Consider the following 26,770-nt stretch of genomic DNA (forward strand, 5'->3'; position numbering starts at 1 on the left):
TCTGAAACGTTAATCCCTTTGGCATGGCCAGGTCACAAACGCCAGCATATATATGCATGGGCCTGTTAGACTTGTAATTACCTTCTCTATGTTAATCCCTTTGGCTTAGCAGCGTGCAGCTAGCCGATTGGATGAAGCCCACGTACGCCATGGAGGAGCCTGAGCATCTGGCCGGATGGCCTGAGCATATGCATGCGCACTGGACAACCCACACAGTTTCAATTAAGATTCTCCCCAAAATCTGTATCAGGAACTCGTTCGCAGCATGTTTAACTTTAAGTGTGTCGGATCAAACCGAGAAGAATCTGGTCCTGCCAGGTGGATGCGGTGATGCTAGAGCGCGGATGCTGACTGGCCACCACAAAAGCACCTGCTCACTCAAAAACGTCCAACAGTAAGCAGACCTAATTTTCTTTTTAACAAAAACACAAACAAAATCAGATTAAAAAGAAAAGGTGTGGCATGCCCGGAACCCCACGCAGCGGCTTGCAAAATCAGATTATTGAATGAGTGCCGTCCGACTTTGCAAAATCAGATTATTGAATGAGCGCCTGGCTTATGCTGTGCACGCCGTTGCCTACTTGAGCTCTTCTTGTTTCTAGACGGTCGAGACGGTCAATGGCTGTAGCTCCTTAATTAATTACTAATTCAGTTTTGCTACAACCGTCTGGCCTACTCAGTGAGATTTGCGTAAGATTCAAAAAGGTAAAAAAAAAACTTCATTATTGGATGGCTATAGTTGTCACCTGAGACAAACTACTCCCCGCAAAAAAAAAACTGAGATATAACTGTTTTTAAGTTGACTGAATGAAAATAGAAACTTTCTAATAAATTAATTAAGCATGCGAGGCAAATTCATAGTACTAGTTCTTATACGAGGCTCCGCGTGCATGGTGTGGCGCGATTCCATCGCTCATGACTTTGGGAGTAGGCCGACACGGAAAGATGCGCGCTTTCATGTGCGAGGGCATCTTTGACAAGAAATACGAGCCAAGAAGACCTTTATTTGGTGAAACAATGAATGACACTGAAAAATAGTAATACTCCTCCTGTAACCACAGACAGACGTCTTCGTCTTCATTCCACCTCGCTCTCCCCTTCACACGTTTCTCTTCTCCCCTCACCCACCTTCCACCTCCCACTGTGGTCTTCAACCCATAGATCCACAATGGTCTTCAACCCATCAATGGAGATGCCTGCCCTTCATCCTGCGCCGGAGCCTTTGCTCACGATTCCATGGCTGGGATGCAGGGTTCTGCCTGCCGTTCATCCTGCGCCGTTCCCCGTCCAAGTCCCATGTTGGGGACGATCTGCGCTAGCTGCATCGTTAGATCAGTTAGGATATGGTTGCCGGCGAGTTTGGCCTTGTTCGGTTTGGGGTCATTCACCCTGGATTCATGAGGATTGGGACGGATTAAAGGGAGAATGAACTACAGTCCCGGCCATTTTCCATGGATTTGTGGGGATCCGGATCAAACCAACAGGTAATGAACTTTTTCTCACCTTAGCTCCATCTTCTCTATTTTGCCTGCTCGATCTATAACTCTTAGATCTTCCTCATGAGTAGTACATCTTAATTATTCATAGATCCATGTCCCTTCATTTCTTTGACCAAAATTACAGGACCTTCTCCATGATCTAGCTCCTCGTCAGGCAAGAACAATCGATTCATCGCCACGGTCCGGTTATAACACTGCGGGATTTGATGTCGACCACCATGTTTCTACGCTTGCCGGGGATTGCTAAAATAAGCCCTACCATTTGTATCGATCGCACATGTATCTCATATGCTTCATCCCGACGACCATGACAAGACCGGCAACCACAGTAATCTTTTTCTGTCCTGTTTTAGTACTACATCGTCCAAGCATTCACAGAAACTTAACGGTTCACTGGTCCGGATTTTACACGATATACAGAAAACTTAATTTGGTATAAAATAAGGGTTTAGAAAGACCCATTTGGTATACAAGATACATAAAACTTAATTTGGTGTGTAAAATAAGGATTTCACACGGCCCCAAAGGATCTCTCGCCTTGAGTGACTTGAAAAGACCCGTCCGGTCCGAGCACTTGCCTAACAACCCTCTCAACACTTTTCCTAACATAGGACTAAATCGTATCTGCAATGTTTGTCCAAGTGTACGACGACCTTCGCTATAAGACCGTCGTATATATACGCCATACTTTAGGCACTTGTGCCATCGAGTTTTGACATCCTATACTACGACACCACTAATTTTTGAGTCAGTCATAGAGGTATGACTGAAGACTTATCTAAGTGTTTACGATCCACACATGCAAATGGGTTTTCCTCGGAATTTCACATTCAATGACCATTACAATTATAACACATAAACATTAATTATGAAATTTGGAAATAAATAATACAAATATTATTGCCTATGTGGCATATTTCCAACCTCATCCCCTTCTACCTGTTCATCATCATCGTTCTCCTTTTGGAGGATGACTCCCCGAATGAGCGGCTTGTCGATTTGCAACCTCACTTTCACCTTGAGGATTCTACCAAAAGCTCGGCCATATTTTCCCACGTCCACTCGGAGAGTCTCCCCAACAACATCACCCAATCTCTCCCCCATCTCCTTAGTCATCATACCCATAGGAATATTGTTGATACATATCCGGATCTTAACCTGTGAGAAAGCATATTCATCTAGTGTTTTATGCGGTACAAAATCCTCTCTGACAAGCAAGCCACTGCCAAACTTCCACGACCCCTCCTCCAACGCATATGTATTCCCCGATGGTTGATGGAACATGAACAAAAATAAGTTCTCACCCATATCCTTGCAGTCTGTCCCGCGTAGAGGACACCAGATCCGTCCCTATGATTGCGTGAGTTCAGCCGCAAGAGTTGGTTTATCTGATAGTAGCTTATAGCACCACCCCTGACCAGCGCACCTTCAGGCCCTGCTGTTCAGCCTCCGATAAGTCGAGCTTCTTCCTAAGGTGGTCAGTCTTCTCCTTAGTAGCGAACTAGCTTGGAACCGGTGTTGTATGATCATGTGGCCTAACCTAGCCGCACGTAAAAGGCTTATGTGGATGGGACGTGTAATGAAACCCTAGATGAGACAACGGCCAGATCCCTAGGATGAGACAGAAGCCCACATCGAGAAAGGAGATAGGGAACCTCGCAGGCCCAGAACCAACGAGAGAGGATTGTGGCGGCGGTGTAGAGATCGGATCAGGGATGGCGGAGGAGAATAGCCTCGCAATCGCCAAACCCTAACAAACCGTCACATGAGCAAAGGTGGCCAACGGGGCCGCCCTGCCCATAAACAGTCCAAGCACGACACATCGGCACCCTTCTATAAACGGGTCACGCCGTGCCGGCCCACGAGCGCTAATGCAAGGCTCAGGCAAGACACGTCAGCCCGACAGGCTGGCCTGTTTAGCCACAAGCCCTTTTATAAATGGAAAAGTTCAGGGTGGCATGGCCCGTTCACCCTTGTTAAAACCCCTGCCCCCACCTCCTAGATACAGATGGCCAAAGGCCCGGCCCGGCCCGGCCCTAGATTAACGGGCCTGCCTGGGCCTGGCCCCCTCAAGCCCGGTTATATAGGGGCCGGCCTCAAAATTCGTTCTCCCGGCCCAGGCGCGGCACAGAGCCTGGTCAGGCCGGCTCGGGCCCATTAAGCCCCACGGGCCCACCGAAGCAAGCCTCAACACGTGGGCTAGTTTTGTGCCGGGCCCGCTGGGCTGCCCGATGGTCATCTATACTCCCCGATCCGGCCCAACCCCCTCGTCCGTTCCCTTGTCCCCAACCAGTCCGTCGCCCACCCAGCAGCACCAGCGGTGGCGGTGGCCGAAGCCTATCCCGCCGCCTTCTCCCCTCCTTCCCGCCGTGCTACTGCCGGCGGAACTAGCTTTGTCTCCGGTACGCTCGTCTCTCCCTCTCCTCTGTCCACCTTTTGCTTCCGGCGTAGTATGGCAGGATCTAGGGTTTATGCTTAGTTGATTGCGGAAACGGGGTTCCTTTCTTACTTCTTCGGCCTGTTATTGGTATATATCTGGTTAGCTTTTTTCCGTCGTCATCTTCTTTGCTCTCTCTTTTTGTTCCAGAAATTCTATATGTGTGGAAAGTTTGGGGGTAGATAGTGGCCCATGGTCAAAACCTGCATTTAAATATTATTTGCAGTGGTGAATTACGAACCTGTACCATCCATATATGAGGCTCTTACACAAACATCACTAAAATAGGAGTCAGCAGTAAACTGTACCCCCTCCGATCCATAATACTACTGTAGAGACTGAGGTGAAGAGTGGGAAAGAGCAAATGGTTCTAAAATAAGGAAATATGACACTAGCAAGTTGCATGACAACTCCTATCCTGCAACTTCATAGAACTCATTGATTATCTTTTCATAAAACTGCCACCATGCTTTCTTAAAAAACAGATTCCAGATCATTCAAGTGTAAAGATAAAACTCAGGCTATTGGACATCTCAAATGCAACTTGATCCCCCTGAATTGATAGAGTAGATGTTAACTACATCACCACGCTTTCTTAAAAAAACATAGAGTAGGGCATGAGAGTAGGGCATGAGCTGAGAGAAAAATTGTGAGCACTTAGCATTCTTGTGGCGTTGTCAAAATAGCTGAATTTCGTTAACCTGCAGTGACTGAGGTAGGGCATGAGCTGAGCACTGAGCAAAATATTTGTAGCATTAATATTTCCAAAAGCAATTGGAGGAGACCACACCAAACGCATGTATCTGCAGAGATCGAACATGCATATAAAAACTACAGGAGTCCAATTCGCATTCCAGGAAGTCTACTTTTTTTGGCATCTGTTCAAATAAATGATAAAAAAAGGTATTAAGGTTATATAATAGGTGTAATTGCTTTCTCTGCAGTAAAAAACAAAACTGGATATAGAATTTGGTAGGGATCCAAGTCCACACTATTCTTACTCCAAAGCATAGGCATCTCCAAGAGCACGCTTCATCCGAGCTTTGGCTGCTGAAAACAAAATATCTTCAGGAGAGCCATTTTCTGCATACCCATACAGGGGGAGCACATTGCCCAAAGTCCACACAATAGCCCAGAAGCGAAGATATATTGGGGTTCTTTAATCTAGACATATCCGAACAAGAATTTCCATGAGCTCATTTTGTTCAAAAAGCTATAGCCAGCACCAAGCAGTTTAAATGATATCAGTGTTGCAGCTTGCAAGCTACAACATCATACCCTCACTAATTTCACCTCGTAACATATCAGTGTTGCATGTATATGTTTTAACTCTTTAGGGAAGGGTTTGGAAACCATATCAGCGCCAAATGTAGCATATGCGGAAGTTACCTGACTGAGACCTCGTAGTCGATCCTTAGTCATCGGAGCGGCTGCACGTATTGGCTGCTGCACTTGTGGATGTTGCCGATGCTCTTCGACCACCATGCTTCTTCCTTCTAGACCTGCAAATCAGCGTTTAACAAGCACATCAGGGGGTATAGGAGAAGAGAGATGGGGAAAGGGAGGGAATAAGCTGTGTTGAACACGAAGAACCTGACCACTCCTGCTCTGCCTGCTGCTGTGGTGCTCCACCACAACCAGGAGGGGGAGATGCAGCCTCCAGGGAGGAGGATGGCAGTGGCGCTCTGTCACGGTGGTGAGGACCACAATAGCGGACCTGACGACGAAGGGTACAAGGGCGTCAAGCTGCAAAGTTGGGGGAGACATTTTTGGCGGAGGAGCGAGGCAGCGGTGGCCAGGCAAACCTAGGTGGGAGGAATCGGGAAGAGAGGAGCGGCGGTCGGAGAAAAAAAAAGAGAAATCGCCTTGCCTTTGTTCTTGGCAGCAGCAGTGGTACGTGGCGTGGCGACAGCCTGAGGAAAATGACGTCGAAGTTGTGTTGCGACATGGCCGTGGCGGCCGTGGCGTGCTCCTCCCTGTGGTGGCCGTCGACCTTTCCAGGTGGACGGAGTCAGGCGGCGAATCCGGCAACAGGTTTGGGCTCGGGCCAGGGTGTGCTCCTCCCCATGGTGTCCGTCGTCCTTCATACCTGCCAAGGTGAGCTGCTGCTCTAAGGCCGGCGACGTGTGGTCGTCCATAGCTGCCACAGCTTTGGAGTGGAGGCGGCTGGCTGCGCCTGGAGGATACCGGTGGTGGGATTTAGCGGGGGTGGGCGAGCGCAGGTGAGGAGTGGGATGGGGAATCAGGCGCCGCTGGTGAGGAGTGGATCGGGAGAGTCGGGGGAGATCGTGATGATTTACGACCCCAAGAGACAGCAGCTACTGACCGTGGACCAAAAATAAAAAGGCAACCGTGGAGTGCTGGGAGGGCATGAACTTTGCCGGCCTTAGGTCTGATATTTCTTGGTATCACCAGATAACAGCACCATAACCTAATGTCCTTTGTGGCTTGGGGTAGTTGGCCAAGAGCAGTCCGGAGTTGTTGCTCTCACCGGTGTTTCTGTAGGGACGGTTCTTGGCTTGCGATGGGGGTCATTTATGTACCTATATCCCACATCCATGCCTGTATTTTGTTCATGTCAGGTTGAGAAAGAAATTCAGAACATGATATGCAAACATGAGAATGTCGGGGTTGTTCCATAATTATTTGTTGAATATTCTACTCATGCATCATTGCATCACCGTCCACAGAGACATCAGAAAGCTGTTGACCAAATTGCAGTGCAGTCTTTCATATTTTTGATTTCTCAGATTCAGCTGTTATATTGGTGAATTGGATTTTATCGATGTTTATACATCTGTATGATGGTATTTGGAGCCTCTGGTTGTGAGTAGTCTTCATGGAACACAGTAGCTGTTATGTTGATATGAACTAGTATGATGCCCATGTGTTGATTTTCTTTAGTTAGTATGAACCATCTTTCTCCACTTTTATGATGTCCTTACTGTAGATGGAGGGGCGTTTCGTCTATGGGCAGGAAGTTATTTTCGGGACCCGGAGTGAATGCGATGCGGACAATTGGACTTGTACGGAATGCAACATCATCAACAAATCACAGCAATTTTTAATCTTCACGATACCTGCATTCACATGCACATCATGCAAAAAACCAGTAAGTTTTTTCTATTATCTACATTTCAATGTTAATTTAAATAACCAGTAAGTTTTTTCTATTATCTACATTTCAATGTTAATTTAAATGTTTGATAATATAATATATTTCTTTATTTAATGTAGTTTGCTGGAGATTTCGATTTTTGCTTGGCTAGTGTGATGGCGAATGGCCTGCCGTTAGTTGATAAGGTGCTGTGTGAAAAAGATGGCGAAGGTGCGAAAATCATGGATTAAATACTTGTTTATCGATGCATTGCAACGCACGGGCAATTTACTAGTATCTTTTATGTTGCAGGAAATTGCATTGCATATGCCATCGTTCAGTCAATTGGCATAATACACAGGATCCATATCGCCCTCGCCTCCAACAATGGCAAACTCGATATTGGTTTGGCCAAAATGCCAGTTGAGAGAGAGGTGCTCATTGACGCATATTCTAAGAAGTTTCCGGTCGAAGTGGGCCAGGTTGGTGGTGTGCACAAGCTGATTCATATGTGCCAGGATGTTGTGGAACACGGAGTCGAATTGAAGGTATTATAACTTTAGAAATAAATCCATTTACCACCCTCAACTGGCATGAAAGTTCATTTTACACCATATACTACGAAACCAGCCAAAAGGCACCCCCGAAGTCTTCTGGAGGTTTTCACACTGCCCCCGCTGGATGTTTTTGCGCCGCCACTCGAGCTTGCTGTGCCGGCCTCTGGAAGTTTCCGCGCTGCTGCTGCTGGAGCTTTTTGCGCAGCCGTTAGAGCTTGTTGTGCTGGCTTCTGAAGGTTGCCGGGCTCAAGCCGCGCTGAGCCGCTAGAAGGAGGTCGTTGTGCCACCGTATGGCTCGTCGGCAACGGCGACCTGTTGGGGTTCTCGTTTTTTGTTAGAATAATATCGCGAATGTATTTTCAACACCCCAGCTCAGCGAGCTAAACTTTTAGCTCGGTAATACTCTATCACCAAATGGGGCCAATGTGTTTTCAATACACTGGTTTCTCAAAACTGTAATATCCTATACCTAGAGTCAATTATACTTCAGTTTGTCTATATTTTGGTTTTTAGAATGCTTTGCTACAAACATAGCCTAAAGAGCGAATGTTCGCTCATTATAAATTTTGTTGTTTAAATTTTATCAGGAGACCGCCAGTACTGTGTGACATTTGTTTCCTTTTTATTATTAGGACAAGTGGTGGAAAAGATTCTTCCCTTCAAAATACTTCAATGCTAGTCAAAGGTAGCTGCTATTCCATGTGATGATTTTGAGGAGGTCTGTAGACAGATTGCTGACGGCAATCCCCTTATTGCTGTACTCATGGTTGGTGAAAAATGGGAAAACCTGAAGTTTTGCCAGTTCTACAAACCCATATCTGCGGTTGAAAGAGCCCTCGCTGGGAAGTTCAACATAAACTTTGTCGATCATGCCATCGTGCTCATAGGGGCATGTTCCCTGGGTGGTCATCGGGCTTACTATGGCCTAAATTCTGCTGGCTCCCTATTCTGCAAGCAAGTTGGTTTGAATGAAGATTGGAAGGCTCTAAGCGCTGCTCCCGGTGGATTTGGGAAGATAAAAGCAGATTCTGACTTTCTTATAAACTTTTTAAAGTTGACCAGGTCTGGTGAAGGTATGTGCCATTGATAAGTCAATAGTTAAGAACTGTGGATGTTTTTTTACTCGTTTTTCTTTCTGGTCACAGATGAAACTCATCCGGTCCTGAAGCATGAAGATGAGACTCCAGTGTTGTCACGTGAAAATGTTGCTATTGTTCGTGGTGGTGAATGGTCGCAGAGGCGAAAAGCTCTGATAAATGTAAGTTATGTTAGAATTTAAACTTTTCATTCGTACCACAGTTTGCCGTAGTCTTGTTCAGTTCTTCTAGGCCGGCGATGCGCGCATTTCGCATGAGATTTTTCCACACCTAGGAGGATGTCCACCCGCAACCACAGCCACTCATGTGCTGAGGATTCAAAAGAACACTTGGACCCGCCGAGGCAGCCGAAATGTATCCAGTATAAATCACACTTTAATATAGTAATTTGTGGTCAAACACTTGTCTTAATGAAACCTAATATGACATTTTTTAAGCAACGGAGGGAGTAATTAATACACCCTCTGCTAATTTTGTCTGATGGCCGTCACTGATTGATGGAAATGAGAGTAATTAAGTTAAAAGGAGGGTTAGATGTTGCCGTGAGCTCATTAGTAGAGCTGATCTCTTGTCTCCAACCATGTACAATGTATGTTTCTGTGAGCATTCGTCTCCATGTACTGCCTTTGTGTCCATGTACAATGTACTTTACAACTGATGTGGTAGATGTTGTATCATGCATACTAGATGCAGACTCGGTCTCCTTTCAACAACGGTTCAGACCATCCACATCCCTGCTACAGCCTGCGCTGGAGACGTACAACTTGTTTGGTGATGAGGTTCAAATGCCCTGAGACCGAGAGGAACGCCATTACTAGCACCTACGCATCAGTGTTTAGGATTCATTGGTTCGGTTAAGTAAACATTACTACAATAGTATCATGTCATAATAGCCAACGTTCAAGAAACCAAACTATCAGTCTAATACAGAGCCCATGTGCCATTTACTTAATCTTAGTATACAGAAGATCATTAAGGAGAAATTCATCTATTCCTTCATCTTTGTCGTCCTCAAGGCTGTAGCTGCAATAGATCCAATCATTTTCCACATGATCCACCCAGTAAGTCACCTGATGGCTGTGGCTGATGATTTCATCGTTGCTATACCATTCTGAATATAATTCATCTCCGCACAACAGTATCTCCTCGAATTCACTTCCACAGAAACTCTTACTTGCTGGGTGCACAATCCTGCTCCCATGGCATTCACAGTGAAAGCAACGCACTTGCTCTGTCATTCAAACGCACAGAAATCATCAGTACACAACATATTATTACAGTTTTAGATGACAGTGACAAAAAATTATACTAGTGAAGAGATTTGTTATTCATGAACAGACATATCACAGATAACAGAGAGAACCATATACACATTTTGATCGAAAATATTAATCACAAGGAAAGTAACAGCATAATCCCTCCGTTTCTATATAGATGGCGTTTTAGTTTTTTTCCTCTGTTCCGGTTAATATGGCGTCTATCTCTTTTTATTCCTTCGCGTGCCCGCAAGTAATTATCAGCCCCACTATACCCCATCGATCATGCTGAGCTCAGCTTTTTCATTGGCCGGCAGCCTTTCAAATAAATAAATAATGGGCAGCTTCAATTAAGCAAATAGAGATTGTTCGGTACATACAACGGCTCTAATAATATCAGGTGACTCATTAAACCAGCAAGACCCTACATCATGTTCAGCAGATTTTGCTAGAACATGAGCTGTCTCATTACAAGATTTGACTAACATGAGTAAAACAACAGGATATAAACTTTGGAGTCCTACTCTTAATGTCGAAGACTATGGCACCTGTACAAGATTTATCAATTTCAAGACTTTTCACTTTGTTGATAAAACTAGCACAATCAGATGCCACAATAATCTTCTGAAAACCAGTTTCTTCGAGCAAAGTGAGACGTGATTTTCCATCGGCTAGCAGCTATGCCTTTATGCATGCGGAGCGAGGCGAGGGGAGCGGGGCAACGTTGCCCAATGCATGCCGTAACACATACGAAATCACGATTTATACCAGCTCCCAAGCATTTAAGACGTAGAGGGTAAAATCGCTCAAAAAAAGATCCAGATTTTTTCCTTGGTATGCGTTCTCGTTCCTAATATGTCCTCTATCAAGGAAGGGAGGGAGTACATACCAGTGCCTGGAGGTGCTACTTTCACAGGGCAGCACAAGCCCACCCTGGTGCCGTGAAATTCAGCAAAGAACAGCATCGGAGGTCCACCGGCAGATCGGGTAGCAAGGAAGTTGATGTGGGAGAAACGGTACTTGCGAGGCGCGTCCTTGTACTCAGGGCCATTGACACACTCATTGACACCGCAGATAAAGTGCAGCTCGTATTTGGATACCTTGAACAGTGAGGACAAGAAAAGTTAGCTAAAGTTGATGCATGGATGGCAAGTCTAATTAAGAGAGAAGAAACTGACCATCTGATCATCATCATGAAAGCCATTTGGTCAAGTGCTGTTTTTACCATTTCTACGACTCTGTGATGTTGTGTCCAGAAGTTGTTTACCATCCTATCAATCCTAGGATAGTCCCACTTGTTCAAGATGGTTGGTTCCCTCGGGTGCTGTTCTTGTATTTTGCAGGAATAGACCAAACATCTTTGTAGCATGTCAGTGTCCTCATGGGAGAGCACGCCGCCGGGTATGATGATGTCCGACGCCATCCACAACAACTGTTGGTTAGCTGGTCCAAGAAGAGAGGCTTGGAGATGAGGCACTGGGTGCTATGCGGCAATAGCCGCAGCGGTGTAGGCTTCTTCGACAGTGGCAGATACAATGCCAGCAGCATCCTTTCCACAATCCAGGAGGTTATTGCAATCAGTGAGTGCGAGTCTGGCCCCATTGGCCTGCAGCAGCTGTATTGCTTGATCCGCGTCGAGGGCCCAGCGGTTGCACATGAAGGAGACGAGGCCGTAAAAGGATCTGACTGCAATTCGCAGCAGTCCTCTGGTGCTGATGGCCTCAATCTCAACAGCTTTGGTCAGAGGGAAGGCGGCGCTATACCAGATAGTGTTGAGGATGATGTTGGAGACAGGGTCCAATGGGCCATAGCAGTGTCCGGCCTGGAGCATGCTGTGGTGGTAGCGCGAGAGCAGCTTGTCCTTGGGTAGCCTGGCAAGTGCCTGCAGGTAGTATCCATGGATGGTGGTGAGAAGCATGCGCCTCATTGTTGACCGCTCAGGATACACCTGCACCTTGTTCTCGATAAAGGGGTCTGGACTGAGCTTGGCGAGGCGAGAAGATGCAAGGTCCCAGGATATCTCCAGGCTGAAAACTGATGGCCGAGGAACCTGGCGCAGAATCGATTGCATGTCACTGAAAATATTTTCATCGAAGGTGGCATAAGGGCCTGATAGCAAGGTGGCGACTTGGTTCAGAACAGGTGAGATTGACTTCCACCCTGAGGCGAACTTGAGCGGATCGGGGTGCTGGGCGGCGGCGGCGGCGCATCTGAGCGCCGTTTCGACGGCGGCCACAGTGGTGTCGGAGGTAAACCCGAAGCTCGGCTCCATCCCGCGGTGCTTGATGATGAGGCGGGCGGCGACGAGGGCATCCAACTCGGCCTTATTGAGATACCACAGGGCCTTGGCTTCGGTGAGGTAGGGGAAGAGCGTAGTCAGGAAGGCGACAAGGCCCATGAGCGACCGCATGTTCATGTCGCCGATCAGATCTTCTGTTCTGCACAGCCGCCGCGTGGGAGGTGTTTCCACGGCGAGGAGCGCGATGAAGACGCCGACGACGATGTTGGAGACGGGATCTAGGAGGCCGAAGCAGAAGCCGTTGTCGAAGACCCTCCGGTGCTTCACCTGCTGGTAGTAGCTCTCAATCTTGGCAAGGAGCTCCGATACGAGCGCGCTTGTCTTATCCTCCACTGCGTCGTTCTGGAGCTTGTCGTCCTCGAGGCCTAGGGTATCGGGCCCATAGATCCTTGGTGGCCTGCCGCTCCGGCTTCTGCTTCCGATGCAAAAGATTCTCCGTATGCTGCTGCTGATTCTAGTGATTCTGTTGCTACTGCTCTTGCTGCGGCGGACCAAAGCTTCAGACATGATTCGAAGATTTCCTATGGAGGAGATTTGAGGGGAGATCGAGTGCGGAGAGGAACTCTTCTCCGATGGGGGATTTGGATTTGGAGGAGATCGGGTGGTCAAGTGCCCGTGGTTCTGAACCCTAGCCGGCAAGGGATCCGCCGGCAAGAGCCACCCCCCTCCCTGATTGGGACGCGATTGGGACTTCGGGAATTTGGGGAGACGAAGACGACGGACACATAGCACGGCACCATAGCCCGGCGGGCCGGGCCTGAGGAAAGCCCACCACTGCATATGGCCCAGATAAGGAAAAAAAAACTGGAGAGATAATGGGCCAAATGTTAAAAATAAACCAGAATTAGAGATATGATGGCCAAATATAGTAAAACTAAAATTTAAAACTTAATCGGGCTGGCCCGTGGGCTCAATGTACCGGCACATGGGCCCGCCCACCCCGATTAACTATGTGTCGGGCCGGCCCAGACCTATGGGCTTTTCATTGGGCCTCGGCCCGATGCCCACCATATTCCAGAGAGGGCCCTCATGATTGTTCGTTGAGTCACGAGGAGGTCACGAAGGAGGCAACCTGGGCTGGGCCGTAAAACAGGCACAAACTGGATTCGGGCCCAAAAATCAGAATGCGTGTCCCGAATCAGCATGTCGCACAAGACTCGTAGGATCCAAGGGCGATGGGCTCGGTGGTGCGTAGTGGAATGGGGTGAGTGGGCAGAGGCGGAGGAGAATGGCCGAATGAAGGTGGAAGCGGGTGGCGGAGGAGCTCCTCCCTTGTCTTACCATGCAGACGCCGGATCCGAGGACAAGACCACCGAATCTGGCCACGATCTGGCAGGGAGTTAGGAGGAGCTGAGCGGGGGCTGGAGGAACCATACCAATCAAGTCGCGCACGCGTTGGATCTGTGGCAGACGACCACCGTCGGCCCATGGAGCCCGCAATGCGGCGGATCTGGTGCAGGGGACCACCTCGGCGCCATGGAGAGGCCGTTAGCCGCAAGCGTGACGGTTTGGAGCAGGGGGGCGCCGACATGGAGCATGCTGGGGCGCTTGGCAGGTTGCTGCCGAAGACTTGGTGCAGGGGCCCGTGGACGATTCAGTCCACCATGGTGGGCAACGGCCTCGACGACGGCGCCGGAGAGCACGAGAGGCGCCGACGCGCAGATGGAGAACCTTGCCATCCCCATCCTCGAGGGCGTCGCGCGGCCGTGGAGTGTGGTGGAGGGGCATGGGCACGCGCGTGGAGCGCCTCGCCGCCACCTTCATCGGCAACGCCCGGTCTTCCTGGCAGCAGCCTCCGGCGACGGCGAGGGAAGAGAGAGGGATGGAGGGTGGCCTCCGAGTTGCTCGAGGTGGGGGACGCGAGAGCCTAGTCATTGGAGATTTTAATTTGATTACAAGGCTAGTGATAAGAGCAACACCAATATAAACCTTCAAATGATGGGACGGTTCAGAAATGTGCAATCGAAGATTTAGAATTAAAGGAGTTTCCTTTGCAAGGCAGAAAATTCACTTGGTCAAGCGAAAAGAGAACACGATTCACACCAGGATTGACATATGTTTTGTGACTACAGATTCGGAATTAAAATTTCCTCAGTATCGGCTCTCCCCAATTTCGACTGCGGTGTCAGACCACTGCCCATTGCTCCTGTCAAAAATGCAACTCAACAGGTTCAAGAGATTTAGATTTGAGAGTCTTTGGTTGAAAAATCATGAATACGAGGGAATTGTCTCCACGGCTTGGAACAAGAACGTAAGATCCACTGATGCTATTAAGATTTTGCACAACAAACTATGTAGATTTGCAGGTGCCTTAAAGAGGTGGAACAAAGAACAGATGTCAATGAAGAAATGGAAAGTGAGAATCGCCAATGAGGTTATTTTCCAATTGGATTTAGCACGAGAGGACTGGGAGCTCTCAAGCCAAGAACGAGCATTCAGAAGAAAATTAGAAGCTATTCTGCTAGGGCTCGCTCAATCGACAGAACCAAACGGCGACAGAAATCGAGGTTAACTTGGATAAAAGCAGGAGATGCTAACTCAAAAAAAAAAATCACCTTAGAGCTAATGGGTGCCCAAGGAAAAAATCATATTCCCTTGCTGCAAGGTCCTAATGGGGTGGTCACTGATCATGAAAGCAAGGCGTTGATCCTCTTTGAGCATTTCAAGGACCAGATGGGCACAAACTCCTCAGTGGAAAGAAGACTAAATTGGAATTTTCTGCGAATGCCATGCCTGGAGCTCCAGCCCCTTGAGGAGGTATTCACCGTGGAGGAGCTGCACTTTGAAGTCCAGGAGCTGCAGGCCGAAAAAGTTCCCGGGCCTGATGGATTTATTGGCGGATTTTTTAAGAGCTGCTGGAACGTAAATGCAATGAAAAAAAGAAAATCATCTCACTCGCTTCATGCATTGTGTGGAACATTTGGAAAGAGAGAAATAGAAGAGTTTTTGACAAAAAAGCTTAGCTTAATTCCTACTTTTGTACATTATGTGTAACAAGGAGTTACGACGCTAATCGGAGATGAGATTAGCCTCCTAAGGGAGGCTTCAGCAACTTAATTCCTACTTTTGTACAACATCGGATCTTTTCGTTTTTCAGGTTTTCTTTTTGTTCTTGGACTGCTTTGTTCAGTATGTAAATTTGTTTGTTCTCTCCTTCTTAATGCTTTTTTTTTGGAAGGGCTCCCCTTCTTAATGCAATAGCAGAGCACCTGCTAGTTTTCTTTTTTAATTATTTCTTTATTTCTTCTTTATACCTTTTGGTATTAACCAATCGTTATAATTAATTACGCATGATGCAAGGTCGAATGTTCGCATGCACGTACTACTATAGTTTGATGCATGCGAGAAAATTAAAGTAAAATAAAAAGGCTGCATGCATGCATGTACGCAGCAGCTAGCAACAGTGCGCGACTGATCAGCTTTGTCAAAAAGCAGTCACATGCGTGCTGATATAAACCGTGTTTCAAAAAAAATAGTTTTTGTAAATGGATTTGCTTTGATTTGGATTACTTACCAACGAAGCTAGACTCAATAATGGTCATGCTTTTGCTTCCATATATCTGCTTATTAATTAATATGCATTATGTATAATACTACGTACGAGTATATATATGCATGCTTGTTTTCCTTAACGAAGAAGCAATAACCATGTATTATTTGACTAATTACCTACAAGCTGGCTTGGCCTGGCTTTGCCAACAATACTAATCTCTCTCTCTCTCAAAGCAAATTAAGTATGCATGTGTAGTGTTTTCGATCGGCCGGCATGCACACCGGCCATGCTGATACCCACCCTGCAGATACGAATCGAGGCATCTTTCTTTTTTAGTACACACATGCATGGCTTTAAAATGATGTACGTAGTGATTCATATTTAATCACAAAATCAAGCTCCGGCCTTTGATCTTCAGTGGTCGCAAGATGGCGTCCACACCTGTAAACACACATGCACATGCACATATACAAGCACAAGGAACGGGATAATCAGGGTTTCAGAAAACTGTCAAGATGGTTACCACTGGTAAGTAATCATATCCTCAAACTTGGTTAGGTTAACTACTTTAACATATAGAAGAGTACATGGGATTTAAGCTAAAGATGTATTATTTTGCACATCTGCTGATCAGTTCAAATAGACTGAGAGAGCTTGATAAGTCCACGGTATTTCTTAAAAGCTGTCCAGATCTTGTGACGATGGCTGAGCGAGTTCTAGATAGTTATTGACTAGCTGTGCAGAGACCAGGAAAGACCAACAAACTGTTACCCTGGTTGCAAGGTGCCAAGGTCTAAAGGAGCAGTACTGCATGTTTATTGAAGTTTTAGTGCTCATTTTCAAATAAAATGGGTTTGATTGTTGAATGATGATCATATTTGCTGTCTGCAGATGATGTGGGCTCTAGAATATGATCCTGACATCTTCTCCACGTATAAAGAAACTGGTGATGCAACTGACAGAACTCAAGGACATAAACCAAAAGTTAAATCGACCCGTCAGTTTGGCAAGTACGAGAGGGCGAATATGAAGAATGGTACTAACGGTGTTGATGGCCCTGTCCCTATTTCTGTTTTCCTGGTTGCTAGTGTTCTGAAGGAGAACAGTCAGAAGCTTCTGCAAGAAGCCCGAGGGATAGATGATATTATTACGGTAAGCTGGATGAAGCCATTCATTCCTTTGAAAACTCTCTGTTTTTCCTTGTTTTAAAACGGAATGCATTATTATTTCAGACTAGGAAGGAGAGAAAAAGGGGGTAAACAGAATGAACAAATCCTAAGGCAAATAAAGGGGCGAGAATCTCGAATCCACTGTTGCATCTGTCTTTCTTTTCACTATACTATTATTTATACCCAAACAATGGGAAAAACTGGATTACTCATATGCTAGGAAAACGCTAGAGATGGACTATAAATGAAACTAGATTTGTCATAGACTCAAATAGACCTGAAATTTTGTTTACCGATTAAGTTTAATGTGTCACTTTCTTTGTTTTGTTTATTTGAGATACTGAACAATGTTAAAGGGAACTTGGATGCGAAGAAGGCTTGTGCTGTCGCATTGAAACTTCACGTGAAGTACCTTAGAAAGGTAACTTGGCTTTTCCCGTTCCTTTGAGTAGTATTTGATGCATGAATAATATTTGGTAAATGAATAGTATTTGATGAATGGATAATATTTGATGTGGTAGCAGATGCAGGGAAAGAAACCCTAACGGCAGGACACAGGACACGGGGAAGGCTCTGAGAGGTGCTATTTGGATGTAAATTTGGATGTAAGGCAGAGTAAGTATTGAAATACTTGTTTGTATGTAAATTTGGATGCCATGCAATCCACCTCGTTATTTTGAAACCCTAAGTTTAAGAGAACCCTAAAAAAACATGTATGCATTAATTGTTCTCCCGGGAGAATTTACAGCTCTTCAATTCTCTTTGATAATTAAAGAAGACGATATGCTGGTCTTCTCCTTTCCTGTACGTTAAAAACGTACTACATCTTAGTACTATTGTGAAGAAGAGCGTTGGCGTTTGTGCTTCTCCTTTTGCTGGTTTAATGCAAGTTGTTTTTCTATGGCTGAAGGAATACTTAATTCTGTTTGCGATACTTTCCTGGGTGTGGTTATTTCTCATTCGATTGATTTTTTAGAAAAATATCTTAAATCTCAGTTGAGCACTGAAGCCATTTTATTAAGATCTAACGGTCAACACGTCGACTCGTCTATAACTAAAAATCAGTCGACTTCTCTATAGCAAAACCGGACTGTCCTCGCGTAGGTGATTGAATTTGTGATGGGTCAGGTTTTTGAGTAGCTTATAGTTGGTGCAAATGTGTTAAAAACATGCAAAGAAAACAACAAACTAAAACGACAAAGAAGAAGAAAATGTTCAAAGAAACCGAATGTATGCTACTGGGCCGGCCCACTGGATGTCACGTTGCCATTAGGTTTGCCTCCCCTCCTTCCTCTCTTTGAGTTTGGCATTCCGGCGCTCAATTCAATCCAAGGCATGGTGCTCATCCTCTTCTTCAACCTCCCGCCGCCCGCGCCCTCGCCCTCTGCTCCACCTCCCCATCCCGCTACCGAGCGCCCCAACCCCGTCGATTGTCTTCCTCCTCGAGCGAGCGCCGCAACCCCTTCCTCCCCATCTCGTTGCCGAGCGCCCCAGCCCCCTCGCTCCGTCGCTCGTCTTCCTCCTCGAACGAGCGTCCCAACCCCGTCGCTCGTCTTCCTGGGCCCTGGCCCATTTTGCTGCCGAGCGCCCCAACTCCGTGGCTCGTCTTCCTCCTCACGCGAGCGCCGCCCTCCCTCCCTCCCCATCCCGCTGCCCAAGCGCCCCAGCCCCCTCGCTCCGTCGCTCGTCTTCCTCCTCGCGCAAGGTATGAATGGGCTTTTGAGATTTTTAAAATTATTAAACTTGGGTCTTTGGGCTGATCAGACCCACCCAAATTCTAACAATTAATATTCTATTGACGTCATAATGTTGAAATAATTGCATTCCCTAATCTGAGTGTCTAATAAAATGAGACCCCATGACGCATGTATTCATCAGGTTCTCTATTAAAGTATACAAGTTTGTCATCTAAAAGATCGAATGTGCTTTAGCTTGACAACATTAAGGAAGATCTGTTCCTGATCCTGTGGCCAACAATGTGATGTTATTTCTTGTATAATAATCTGGAGTCAATGTGAACTAAAGTTGTAGCACACTTAGATTGTTGTTATTTTGGGTAGAAGTTTTGACACCCGTAGCAACGGACGGGCATATTTCCTAGGGTAAGTGATAAAGATGGTAAGATCCGGGACTCATTGGGTAAGCTTATTAAAGATGCATGCTAACTCTAAGATTTGATTCAGTTTCTAGTTCGAATTAATGGTGTAGGTTTTAATTATGAGTTGTCCATCTTTATCACTTATATAAATAATATAATGTACGGATGGAAATAATTGTTGTATATTTTAAGTTCTTTTGTAACGCTTAGCTTTCTTTGTCAGACATGTTCTTAGTTTATTAAATTTGAAATTAGGTGAAAATAATCATATAAATTCTTAGTTTATTGAAGCTCGAAGTGGATAAAATTATCGTGGCATGAGTTATGGTTTTTTATCAAACAGCTTTAATATATGTTTGATAAAAAAATATTGTTTATTACTACTTTAAAAAAAATACTACTCCCTCCGTCCCAAAATAACTGACGTGGATTTGTATAAAATCTATATTTGCTATAAAATCATTATTTATATGATTGTTATTAATATAAAGTTGTTGTTTACTGCGGTTTTTTAAAACATCAAGATAGTTTATAGATGTTTTAAAATTATTCGAAACAGTGCAAAATTCTTAATAATGTAGTACTATTTTGTAGGAAGCTTGCAACAGGGTGCTGTAGTGGGCTTTGAAGGCCCAACCCAAGAAAGAAACTGGGACCACCGAGTATAGGGTTCCCGTTCTTCCGCCGCCTCCGCTCACCAGATCTCGGGAGAAATCCCCTGACTGCACCTCCTCTCCACGGACCGCCCACACCCCCCCCCCCTCCCCCCTCTTCCCCTACAATCCAGCATGGACGAATCCTTGGGCGCCAACTCTCCACCTATTATCCACCCCGACGATCTGGGTCCCCCTCCGGGTTCCATCCTCCTCGATGTGTTGGGCTACATCAGCTCCCGCACCACCGCCACCACCGCCGAGGGTTTCTCGAGTACCGACAAGCGCATCAAGGTGACCTTCTGGGCGGCCCACCCGCCGCGAGCCTCCTGGTTCACCGTCTGCAGCCCGGATCTGGAGCCCTCCACCGAATTCGCCTCCACGCCAAACATCGTCAACACGGAGGATGACCTCGTACTTCTCCGGGTCCCTATCTGCCTTCCCTGGGGCGTTCCAAACTTGTACGGCAACGACTACTTCGTCTATCATGCCGGCACCGAGAACAAGGGGCCATCGCTGGATCTGGTCCCCGCGCCCCCCCCGCACATCGACTTCTCCGACTGCCAGGTTGGCCTCCTGCGCTGCCGCGCTCGCGACATGTACTTGGTCGCTATACTCACTTGGGCGGCAATCCGCGAGGCAGGGGACAAGTACTATCTTCACCTCTACAGCTCCGAGACCAAGACATGGAGCACCAAGTTGATGACGTGCCTTGATTCCCGACCGAAATCGCTGCTGTACAGGTACTCCGGCAAGGTGATCACCATAGGAGGGGAGCTCGGTTCAGTGGGCTGGGTCGATCTCTGGCGGGGCATCCTCATCTGCGACGTCCTCCTGGACAACCGCGAGCTTCGCTACATTCCACTGCCGTCGCCAGCTGTGCCCAGGCCGTTCTGGCTTCCTGCTGGAGTGGCTTGTCGGGATATCATTGCCCTAGAAGGTCACATCAAGTACTTTTAGATGTGGGTGTCACTGAACGGAGGTTGGGAGGCGGTCGAATGGAGAAGGAAAGATTCTTGGAAGAAGTGGAAGAAGCACCGTGTGATCAAAGTTTCGGTGGACCTGGCCGAGGCTGAAATCAAAGAGCAGCCAACCTTGAAGGCCTTCTCAGGTTTTCCTGCTCTGGGCTTGCATGATGATGCTGGTGTTGTTTACATCATGGACAGACACGGTTACACGGACAAAGAGGTACTGGTGATTGCTGTTGATATGAGGAAGCAGACTATACAAGGTGTGGCTGATTATGTCCGAAGGATTCCCTTGGCTTACAGTTTCTACTGTGTTAGTGGGATCTCCAAGCATCTGCGTTGGACGTCCTCTGCTAGGTAATTATTTATGGTATAAACATTGTTATGAGTGTTTTGATCTTACTTTTTTCCCTACAGTTGCTTAGGTAGGTAACTAAGCTATGTATACTGTTTTAAATGCGCCCATCCTTTGTGTTAATCATAATAAGTGTTTTGATCTTAGTTTCTCCTACAGTTGCTTAGGTAGGTGACTAAGCTATGGTAATCTAGCATGTACTTGAGGAAAATACTGTTTTAAATGCATGCATCCTTGTGTTAATCATAACACACTCCATTTCGTTTTATATGGCGAGCACACATTTTAACAAACATTTTTTTTTGCAACCAACCAATAGTATCATTGTATAAATTCTGTTATACAGAAACTATATTTTTTTTATTTGTATATGAATATACTTATGTTATGATTTTGTTCCTAACGAGTCAAACCATCCCTTAAATTCTGAAACATTTCAGTACTATTTTTGTGTGATTATCGCAACATTATTATGTATTAGAGTTTGACCAATATTTCAGTACTATTTTTGTATTCAACTATTCATTGGTTACTACTGCATCAGTCCTTAAATATCGGACGTGTAGTTTAATAAGCTGATAATGAGTTAAAAATGAACTGATTTGCGTATCCATGAGATAATCTTCAAAGTGAACGTACTATTCCTTCCTTAGATTTGCCCCCTCCATATGCAAAACTTATGCAAACTAACACATACACGTTTTAGTTATATAATCTTGCTTTGCTATTGGATAAACTGCTTTTCTCTGTTATTTGAACTAAAATTATTTCTGCAGAAAATATTATATAGTATTCCTTCTGTTCTATCTTGTCTACTTCCTCCATTTCAGTTTATGGGGCCTCCACGCATACCTAGGTTGAAGATCTAATTAATATAGCATGAATTTTATATGACAAAAATTATACCACTAGAACCTTCAGATGTTCTATTTTCTAATGGTATAATTTGTGTGATATAAAACTCATGTTATATTAGTTAGATCTTCAACCTAGGTATGCGTGGAGGCCCCATAAACTGAAATGGATGGAGTAAATTGTAAGTCGTTTTTGTTCTGATCAGGTGTACAGATACACCATGTAATATATATTGATAAACGACTAACAATTTGGAACAGAGAGGGTAGATTTTATCTTCTAATCTAAGCTGTACTTTAGAACTGCTTGGTTGATGGAGTTTTATTTGTGGGCCTGCAAATTTTTATGTCCCATTTCTGAACTTAATAGACCTCTTATCATTTTTTATCTAAGCTGTTTTTGCACCGGAGTGGTTTTGTTAATTAATATACATATGTTTACTTAACACGAAAATGTACAGAGGGAATGCTGAAACAAGTACAAATGAAATTGTGCAAGCTGGCAAGGAGGAGGTTGGAAGGGAGGGCGTGCAATCTCAACTTAGTAAAGTTCACGGAACAAGCCGCAAGTGCAGAGGAAGACGTAGCCGTTGCCGGTGTTTAAAGTGACAACCCACATGGGACTGGGACTATATTTGATTGGTCTGTTTTATGATTCCGAAATCAGTGTGTGGGTCATATGTAGACTGCAGTGTGTGCTCTTTGGATTATGTTTCATCTTGTCTTGTGTCTGCTTTATTAGAGTCGAGAATTATATGTCAACTTGAACTTATTTGCTCCCATCACCAGTTCTTCTTTGTTGTCTATGAGGTGGCTAAAATTTCAATGCGGGAAAATGCTTGATCGGTTAATATGGGACTGGGACTATATTTTCCACATGCCAGTTGAATCGATATACGTGATCATTATTTCGGTGGTCGTCGGTACTGAGACGCTCCACCATTAGAAATCTTTGGCTGATTGGCTGATGTTAGTTTCGCTTGCATTTTCATCAAAAGTGCACTTAAATCACACGCACAATTTGGTGAGGTCAGCCTTGCGTCATTTGGTAATACATGCACGTGCACAGCTGCATGGATATCGTTTTAGAAAACATTAATAACAATGCATCTGTCAATTATCAACGATCACGTGCGAAAATCCACTAGTTTCATCTACTACGTGCATGTTACGAATGATTAAATAAAAGATTCAGCTAGAACGAATAGAGTAGCTAGAGAGGGAGCTCTTTGATGAACAAGGCTTTATTGTGCGAAGCCAAATAACGTATCCTGAGCAGCAACTCTATATTTGTGTTGGTGCAAGTTACATTACATGTCACACACAGTTCATTGCGCTGTGCCGCAATATGTTGACAGGCCAAAATATATACACTTCAGCAGTTTAGAAGAGATAATCGTTTAACATCTGATAATCTAATCTTATAACACCATCCTGTTCACTATTCCTCGTCCTGCGAATGAACAGACAATACGATCATATTAGGTCCAAGTTGATATGAGTATGCACAAATAAAATAAAATTTAGAAAATCAGAGCTAACTAATCTACGCAATATATCTCTTTTTATTTCTTTATAAAAATTTATTTGTTGTTTCAAAAGTTATGATTTCGAATTCTCCTTTTTTTCATTACATTGATGCTTTTATCACATTTTTTTATGATGTACTAAAAAACAAGTCATTCCATGAATTTCTAAGAATCCTAAAATAATTATTCATAGAATGACATGTATTTATTCACATAGTGTCATAGTGACTGCTGGACAATAACTTACATCCTCATCAGCCTCCTCATCAGGCTGCCACCACTTGTCCCATTGTTCCATTGCCCTCTCATCAATGGAAGTTGAACTGCAACAAAAAGCAAGATTACAAAATAATAACGACCAGACAAGTTTAGCCCCCATCTTTCAACCCATGAAACTGTCTCAATGGCCGGGGGGCACTTATAACTAAGTTGATGCGGTGGAACCAGTTTGGTCATAGCAAATCTGAATATTGAACTTGGCCAAAGTGTGACTCAACCCACCAGCCACCGGGTGGATGGAGTCTACTAATGGATGCACGAATATGTACTGCACCTAATAACTTAAAGGTTACTGAGGTTGCATGAAGATTAAATTCAGCCAAACTGAACCTATGTTTTCTTTCAGAAAAAAACACCTGCAATGTAAATAAAATAAATTTTCTAATGTATGCAAAAGAGCAAAAACTAATATAAATTTTCTGATGCATGCACACATTATTCAGACTGGATAAATGTATCACCACCTCATTCTTCATGCACGCATGATTAATACAAATATGAGAGATGTAGTCCCACAAAAATAATGGGATGAACTCATGATGGACCATAAGAGACTTCCTTTATGTGCCATTAGAAATTTGGTTTTCCCTTGAGTGCCACTGAATAAATTTTACTCTCCCTTGTGTGCCATTTTCAATGGATGGCCATTAACCGAGACCGGAAAAGACCATTTTACCTCCCCTACTTGCCTCCTTCTAGATCTCAGGGTCTTCCTTCCCAGCACATCTTCTATGCAAGCTGCACGACTAGACTATTCAACACTCAACGCGAACGCGACAACTTGCACCACCAAGCCTACTATGACGGGTTTGCCCACAACAACCATCACAACAGCAGCGGTGGCATACGTGGCACTCCTGGTAAAATGGAATGGAGATCATCAAGCTGCTCAACTCGCGGCACCACTAGCCACTGTCCATCGCCTCGCTGCCCACGATCTAAGACTAGAGGTACAGCCTCCAGGCCACCGAGAACCAGCGCCATGGAAGGCCAGCTACGGCCTCACCAAGCTGCTCTCTTGCGTCAACAAGGTCAAGGTCAAGGTCGCTGCCCGATCTCCTCCACGTACAGCCAGATATCACCTCCACCGCTCTACCTCCACGCGGAAGGGCATCACATGGGCCCAACTCTTCAGTACAAGGAAGGGCAAATATGGCATTACAAACAAAACGTGATTCTACCAATAGCATCTAGCGGTGAAAAATTAACGGAATGGCACCGAAGGGATGCGGAATTTTATCTAGTGGCACGAATTTGAATGGCACACAAGGAAACACTATAAATTTTAGTGGCATACAAGGGAATTGACTCTATCTAGAATGGGTTGATCCATCAAACCACACAACCCATGAAGGAATAGGAGAGATGGGATATTATTAGGAGGCAGTTCATATGCAAATCTTGTCTCATGGTATAACACAAAATTATGTGGTTAGTTTAAGATTCTGTAAAAGGCATTCCTAAAAGGTTTCCAAATTTCAAAATAGGCCATTAGCATTTCCCTGAAACCTAGATGTACTTGTAATGGTAGTTTAGCCATGTTGCAACATTCACCAATTATGGAAATAATATTTACACTCCATTAAGAAAGCTGATGTTCCTTTACCAGCAGCATTTCAATACGAGTCCAATGACATTCTGGAAAATATATGATAGTTCTACAAAAATCAAAAGTGGTGTTGGTGGTGGGGCAAGAGATAAAATATTGACATGGGAAAGAAGAATGTCCTTGATTAGATATGGACACCACATTCATTCATATAATAAGCCATTTCAGTAAAAGGTTTACTCAATCTGTTCTCTCTCCCTCTCTCCCTATGCTTGTGGATTTAGTATTGGTTGAATCCATATACAAAAAGAAGAAGAAGTCTAGCTCTGATCTCAGCCCATGATCTTGGTCTAGCCATTCTAATATATGCCATATTTATCCTATATACAACCCAGCCACCATAACAACACCAAACAGAAACACTTCTGGAGAAAAAAAAGATATACCTGGAGGAGGAGTTTTTATAAGCTTTCCACATAGGAAGGAGCCACCTATAAAAGAGAATACAATAATAAGCAACCATACATTTCCACAAGAAAAGAATATGAAGTGTATGGGCAACTTACGTTCCTAAAATGCATTTTGTTTCCACCAAACGGAGAATAAGTTTGCAAACAAACTTTGCAACACCAACTGCAGCAGCAACTTCAGTTTCTTCCAAAGTCCTCATTAGTTGTTTTTGTGGTTTCTTATCACCATAAGGTACAATTTTACCATCTTCGTGTTGAACTAACCTTAAGTTCCCCTCTTCTTTAGAGTAATCTGGTCCATGATTGAATAGATGGCGTATAAACTCAACCATAGACCCAAGGTTTGGGGGCCAAGGTTCTTCATCTTCTTCGGGGATTATACCTTTGCTCTCCTTCTCTTTTCTTATTGCCACCATCTTCTTTACTTTGAATGTCAAAACAGCATAAACCATTGAGTTATCTAGGTTCAGGCTGCACATCCAACCCGCATATTCATCTGCAATCGCCTTGAAGATCATATCAGCATCTTCAAGGTCATGGGAGCGCCAAGCACTGTAGATTTCTGATAAAAAATGTGCTATAACCAGGGGAGGTTTCAGGAAGGGATGGTGCCTTATAAGATCACGGAAACTCTCTGCCAAGTCATCATTTGACCAAATTCTGCAATAGTTCCTCATATCTTTGAACAGTTCATGGAATTCTGTCAGATAAGGAACGTGGTACTGACCATCAACCTGGTGTGCCTTATGGTGATCACTGGACAAAACCATCGTGATAGGCTGGTCTAGGAATAATTCTGCATATGTGAGAAAATCTTTTTCCATGGCCTCTATCAACTTTTCTAAATCTGTAAACTTCTGTGGAGGTTTGGTGATGATGAAAATGTTCCCATTAATCACTTCAATATCACCAATACTGAAACCGCCATTCCAAGAGAAACCACTCTTGTGTTTCATGAGGATAAAACATATAATGCCCTGCAACACCAAGGTATAATCTGGTGTAGGATTATATATGGTATTTATTTTGTGGCCATAGACTTCCATTACTTCCACAGAACGTTTTCCTTGTAGATGTTCTCTCAACAGTTGGTGCCTGCAACGATAACAAC

At 44.8% G+C, this 26,770-nt stretch overlaps 2 protein-coding genes and 1 pseudogene across 6 annotated transcripts; 2 read left to right on the forward strand and 1 right to left on the reverse strand.

The window, feature by feature from the left end:
• The first annotated feature begins 1,017 nt into the window (after window positions 1-1,017).
• On the forward strand, window positions 1,018-17,645 carry LOC104583888. Of its 5 annotated transcripts, none has more exons than XR_001406988.2 (9): window positions 3,747-3,901; window positions 6,887-7,048; window positions 7,174-7,264; window positions 7,346-7,581; window positions 8,223-8,663; window positions 8,736-8,848; window positions 16,627-16,887; window positions 16,968-17,325; window positions 17,429-17,645. XR_001406988.2 is itself a non-coding variant. In XM_010237896.3 (9 exons), the coding sequence occupies exons 5-9, from the start codon at window positions 8,354-8,356 to the stop codon at window positions 17,447-17,449; spliced, it is 789 nt and encodes a 262-aa protein (XP_010236198.2). In that variant the 5' UTR covers window positions 3,747-3,901; window positions 6,887-7,048; window positions 7,174-7,264; window positions 7,346-7,581; window positions 8,223-8,353; the 3' UTR covers window positions 17,450-17,645. The 5 variants fall into 5 exon arrangements, 4 of the variants coding, with proteins under 4 accessions (XP_024316807.1, XP_024316806.1, XP_024316805.1 ...); XM_010237896.3 differs by having other exon boundaries at window positions 17,242-17,325; XM_024461039.1 differs by lacking the exons at window positions 3,747-3,901; window positions 8,223-8,663; window positions 8,736-8,848; ... (1 more) ...; window positions 16,968-17,325; window positions 17,429-17,645 and adding exons at window positions 1,018-1,484; window positions 1,624-1,826; window positions 7,664-8,173 and having other exon boundaries at window positions 6,885-7,048.
• LOC100825115 lies at window positions 9,503-12,957 on the reverse strand (annotated as a pseudogene).
• Window positions 17,646-19,790: 2,145 nt separating the features above from the next.
• LOC112271713 lies at window positions 19,791-22,610 on the forward strand. Its single transcript, XM_024461486.1, has 2 exons — window positions 19,791-20,980; window positions 22,294-22,610. The coding sequence occupies exon 1, from the start codon at window positions 19,791-19,793 to the stop codon at window positions 20,613-20,615; it is 825 nt and encodes a 274-aa protein (XP_024317254.1). The 3' UTR covers window positions 20,616-20,980; window positions 22,294-22,610.
• The last annotated feature ends 4,160 nt before the right edge of the window (window positions 22,611-26,770 follow it).

Source organism: Brachypodium distachyon, chromosome 3, assembly GCF_000005505.3.
Source record: "Brachypodium distachyon strain Bd21 chromosome 3, Brachypodium_distachyon_v3.0, whole genome shotgun sequence".
In the NCBI taxonomy this organism is placed as follows: domain Eukaryota; kingdom Viridiplantae; phylum Streptophyta; class Magnoliopsida; order Poales; family Poaceae; genus Brachypodium; species Brachypodium distachyon.

Excerpts from the sequence above, each read along its gene's own strand:
- LOC112271713 (XM_024461486.1), top strand. The coding sequence starts at position 19,791 with ATGGACGAATCCTTGGGCGCCAACTCTCCACCTATTATCCACCCCGAC.
- LOC104583888 (XM_024461037.1), top strand. The coding sequence starts at position 3,731 with ATGGTCATCTATACTCCCCGATCCGGCCCAACCCCCTCGTCCGTTCCC. Across the intron at positions 3,902-6,886 it reads CGGAACTAGCTTTGTCTCCG|ATGGAGGGGCGTTTCGTCTA; the intron begins GTACGCTCGTCT and ends TCCTTACTGTAG. Across the intron at positions 7,049-7,173 it reads GCACATCATGCAAAAAACCA|TTTGCTGGAGATTTCGATTT; the intron begins GTAAGTTTTTTC and ends TATTTAATGTAG.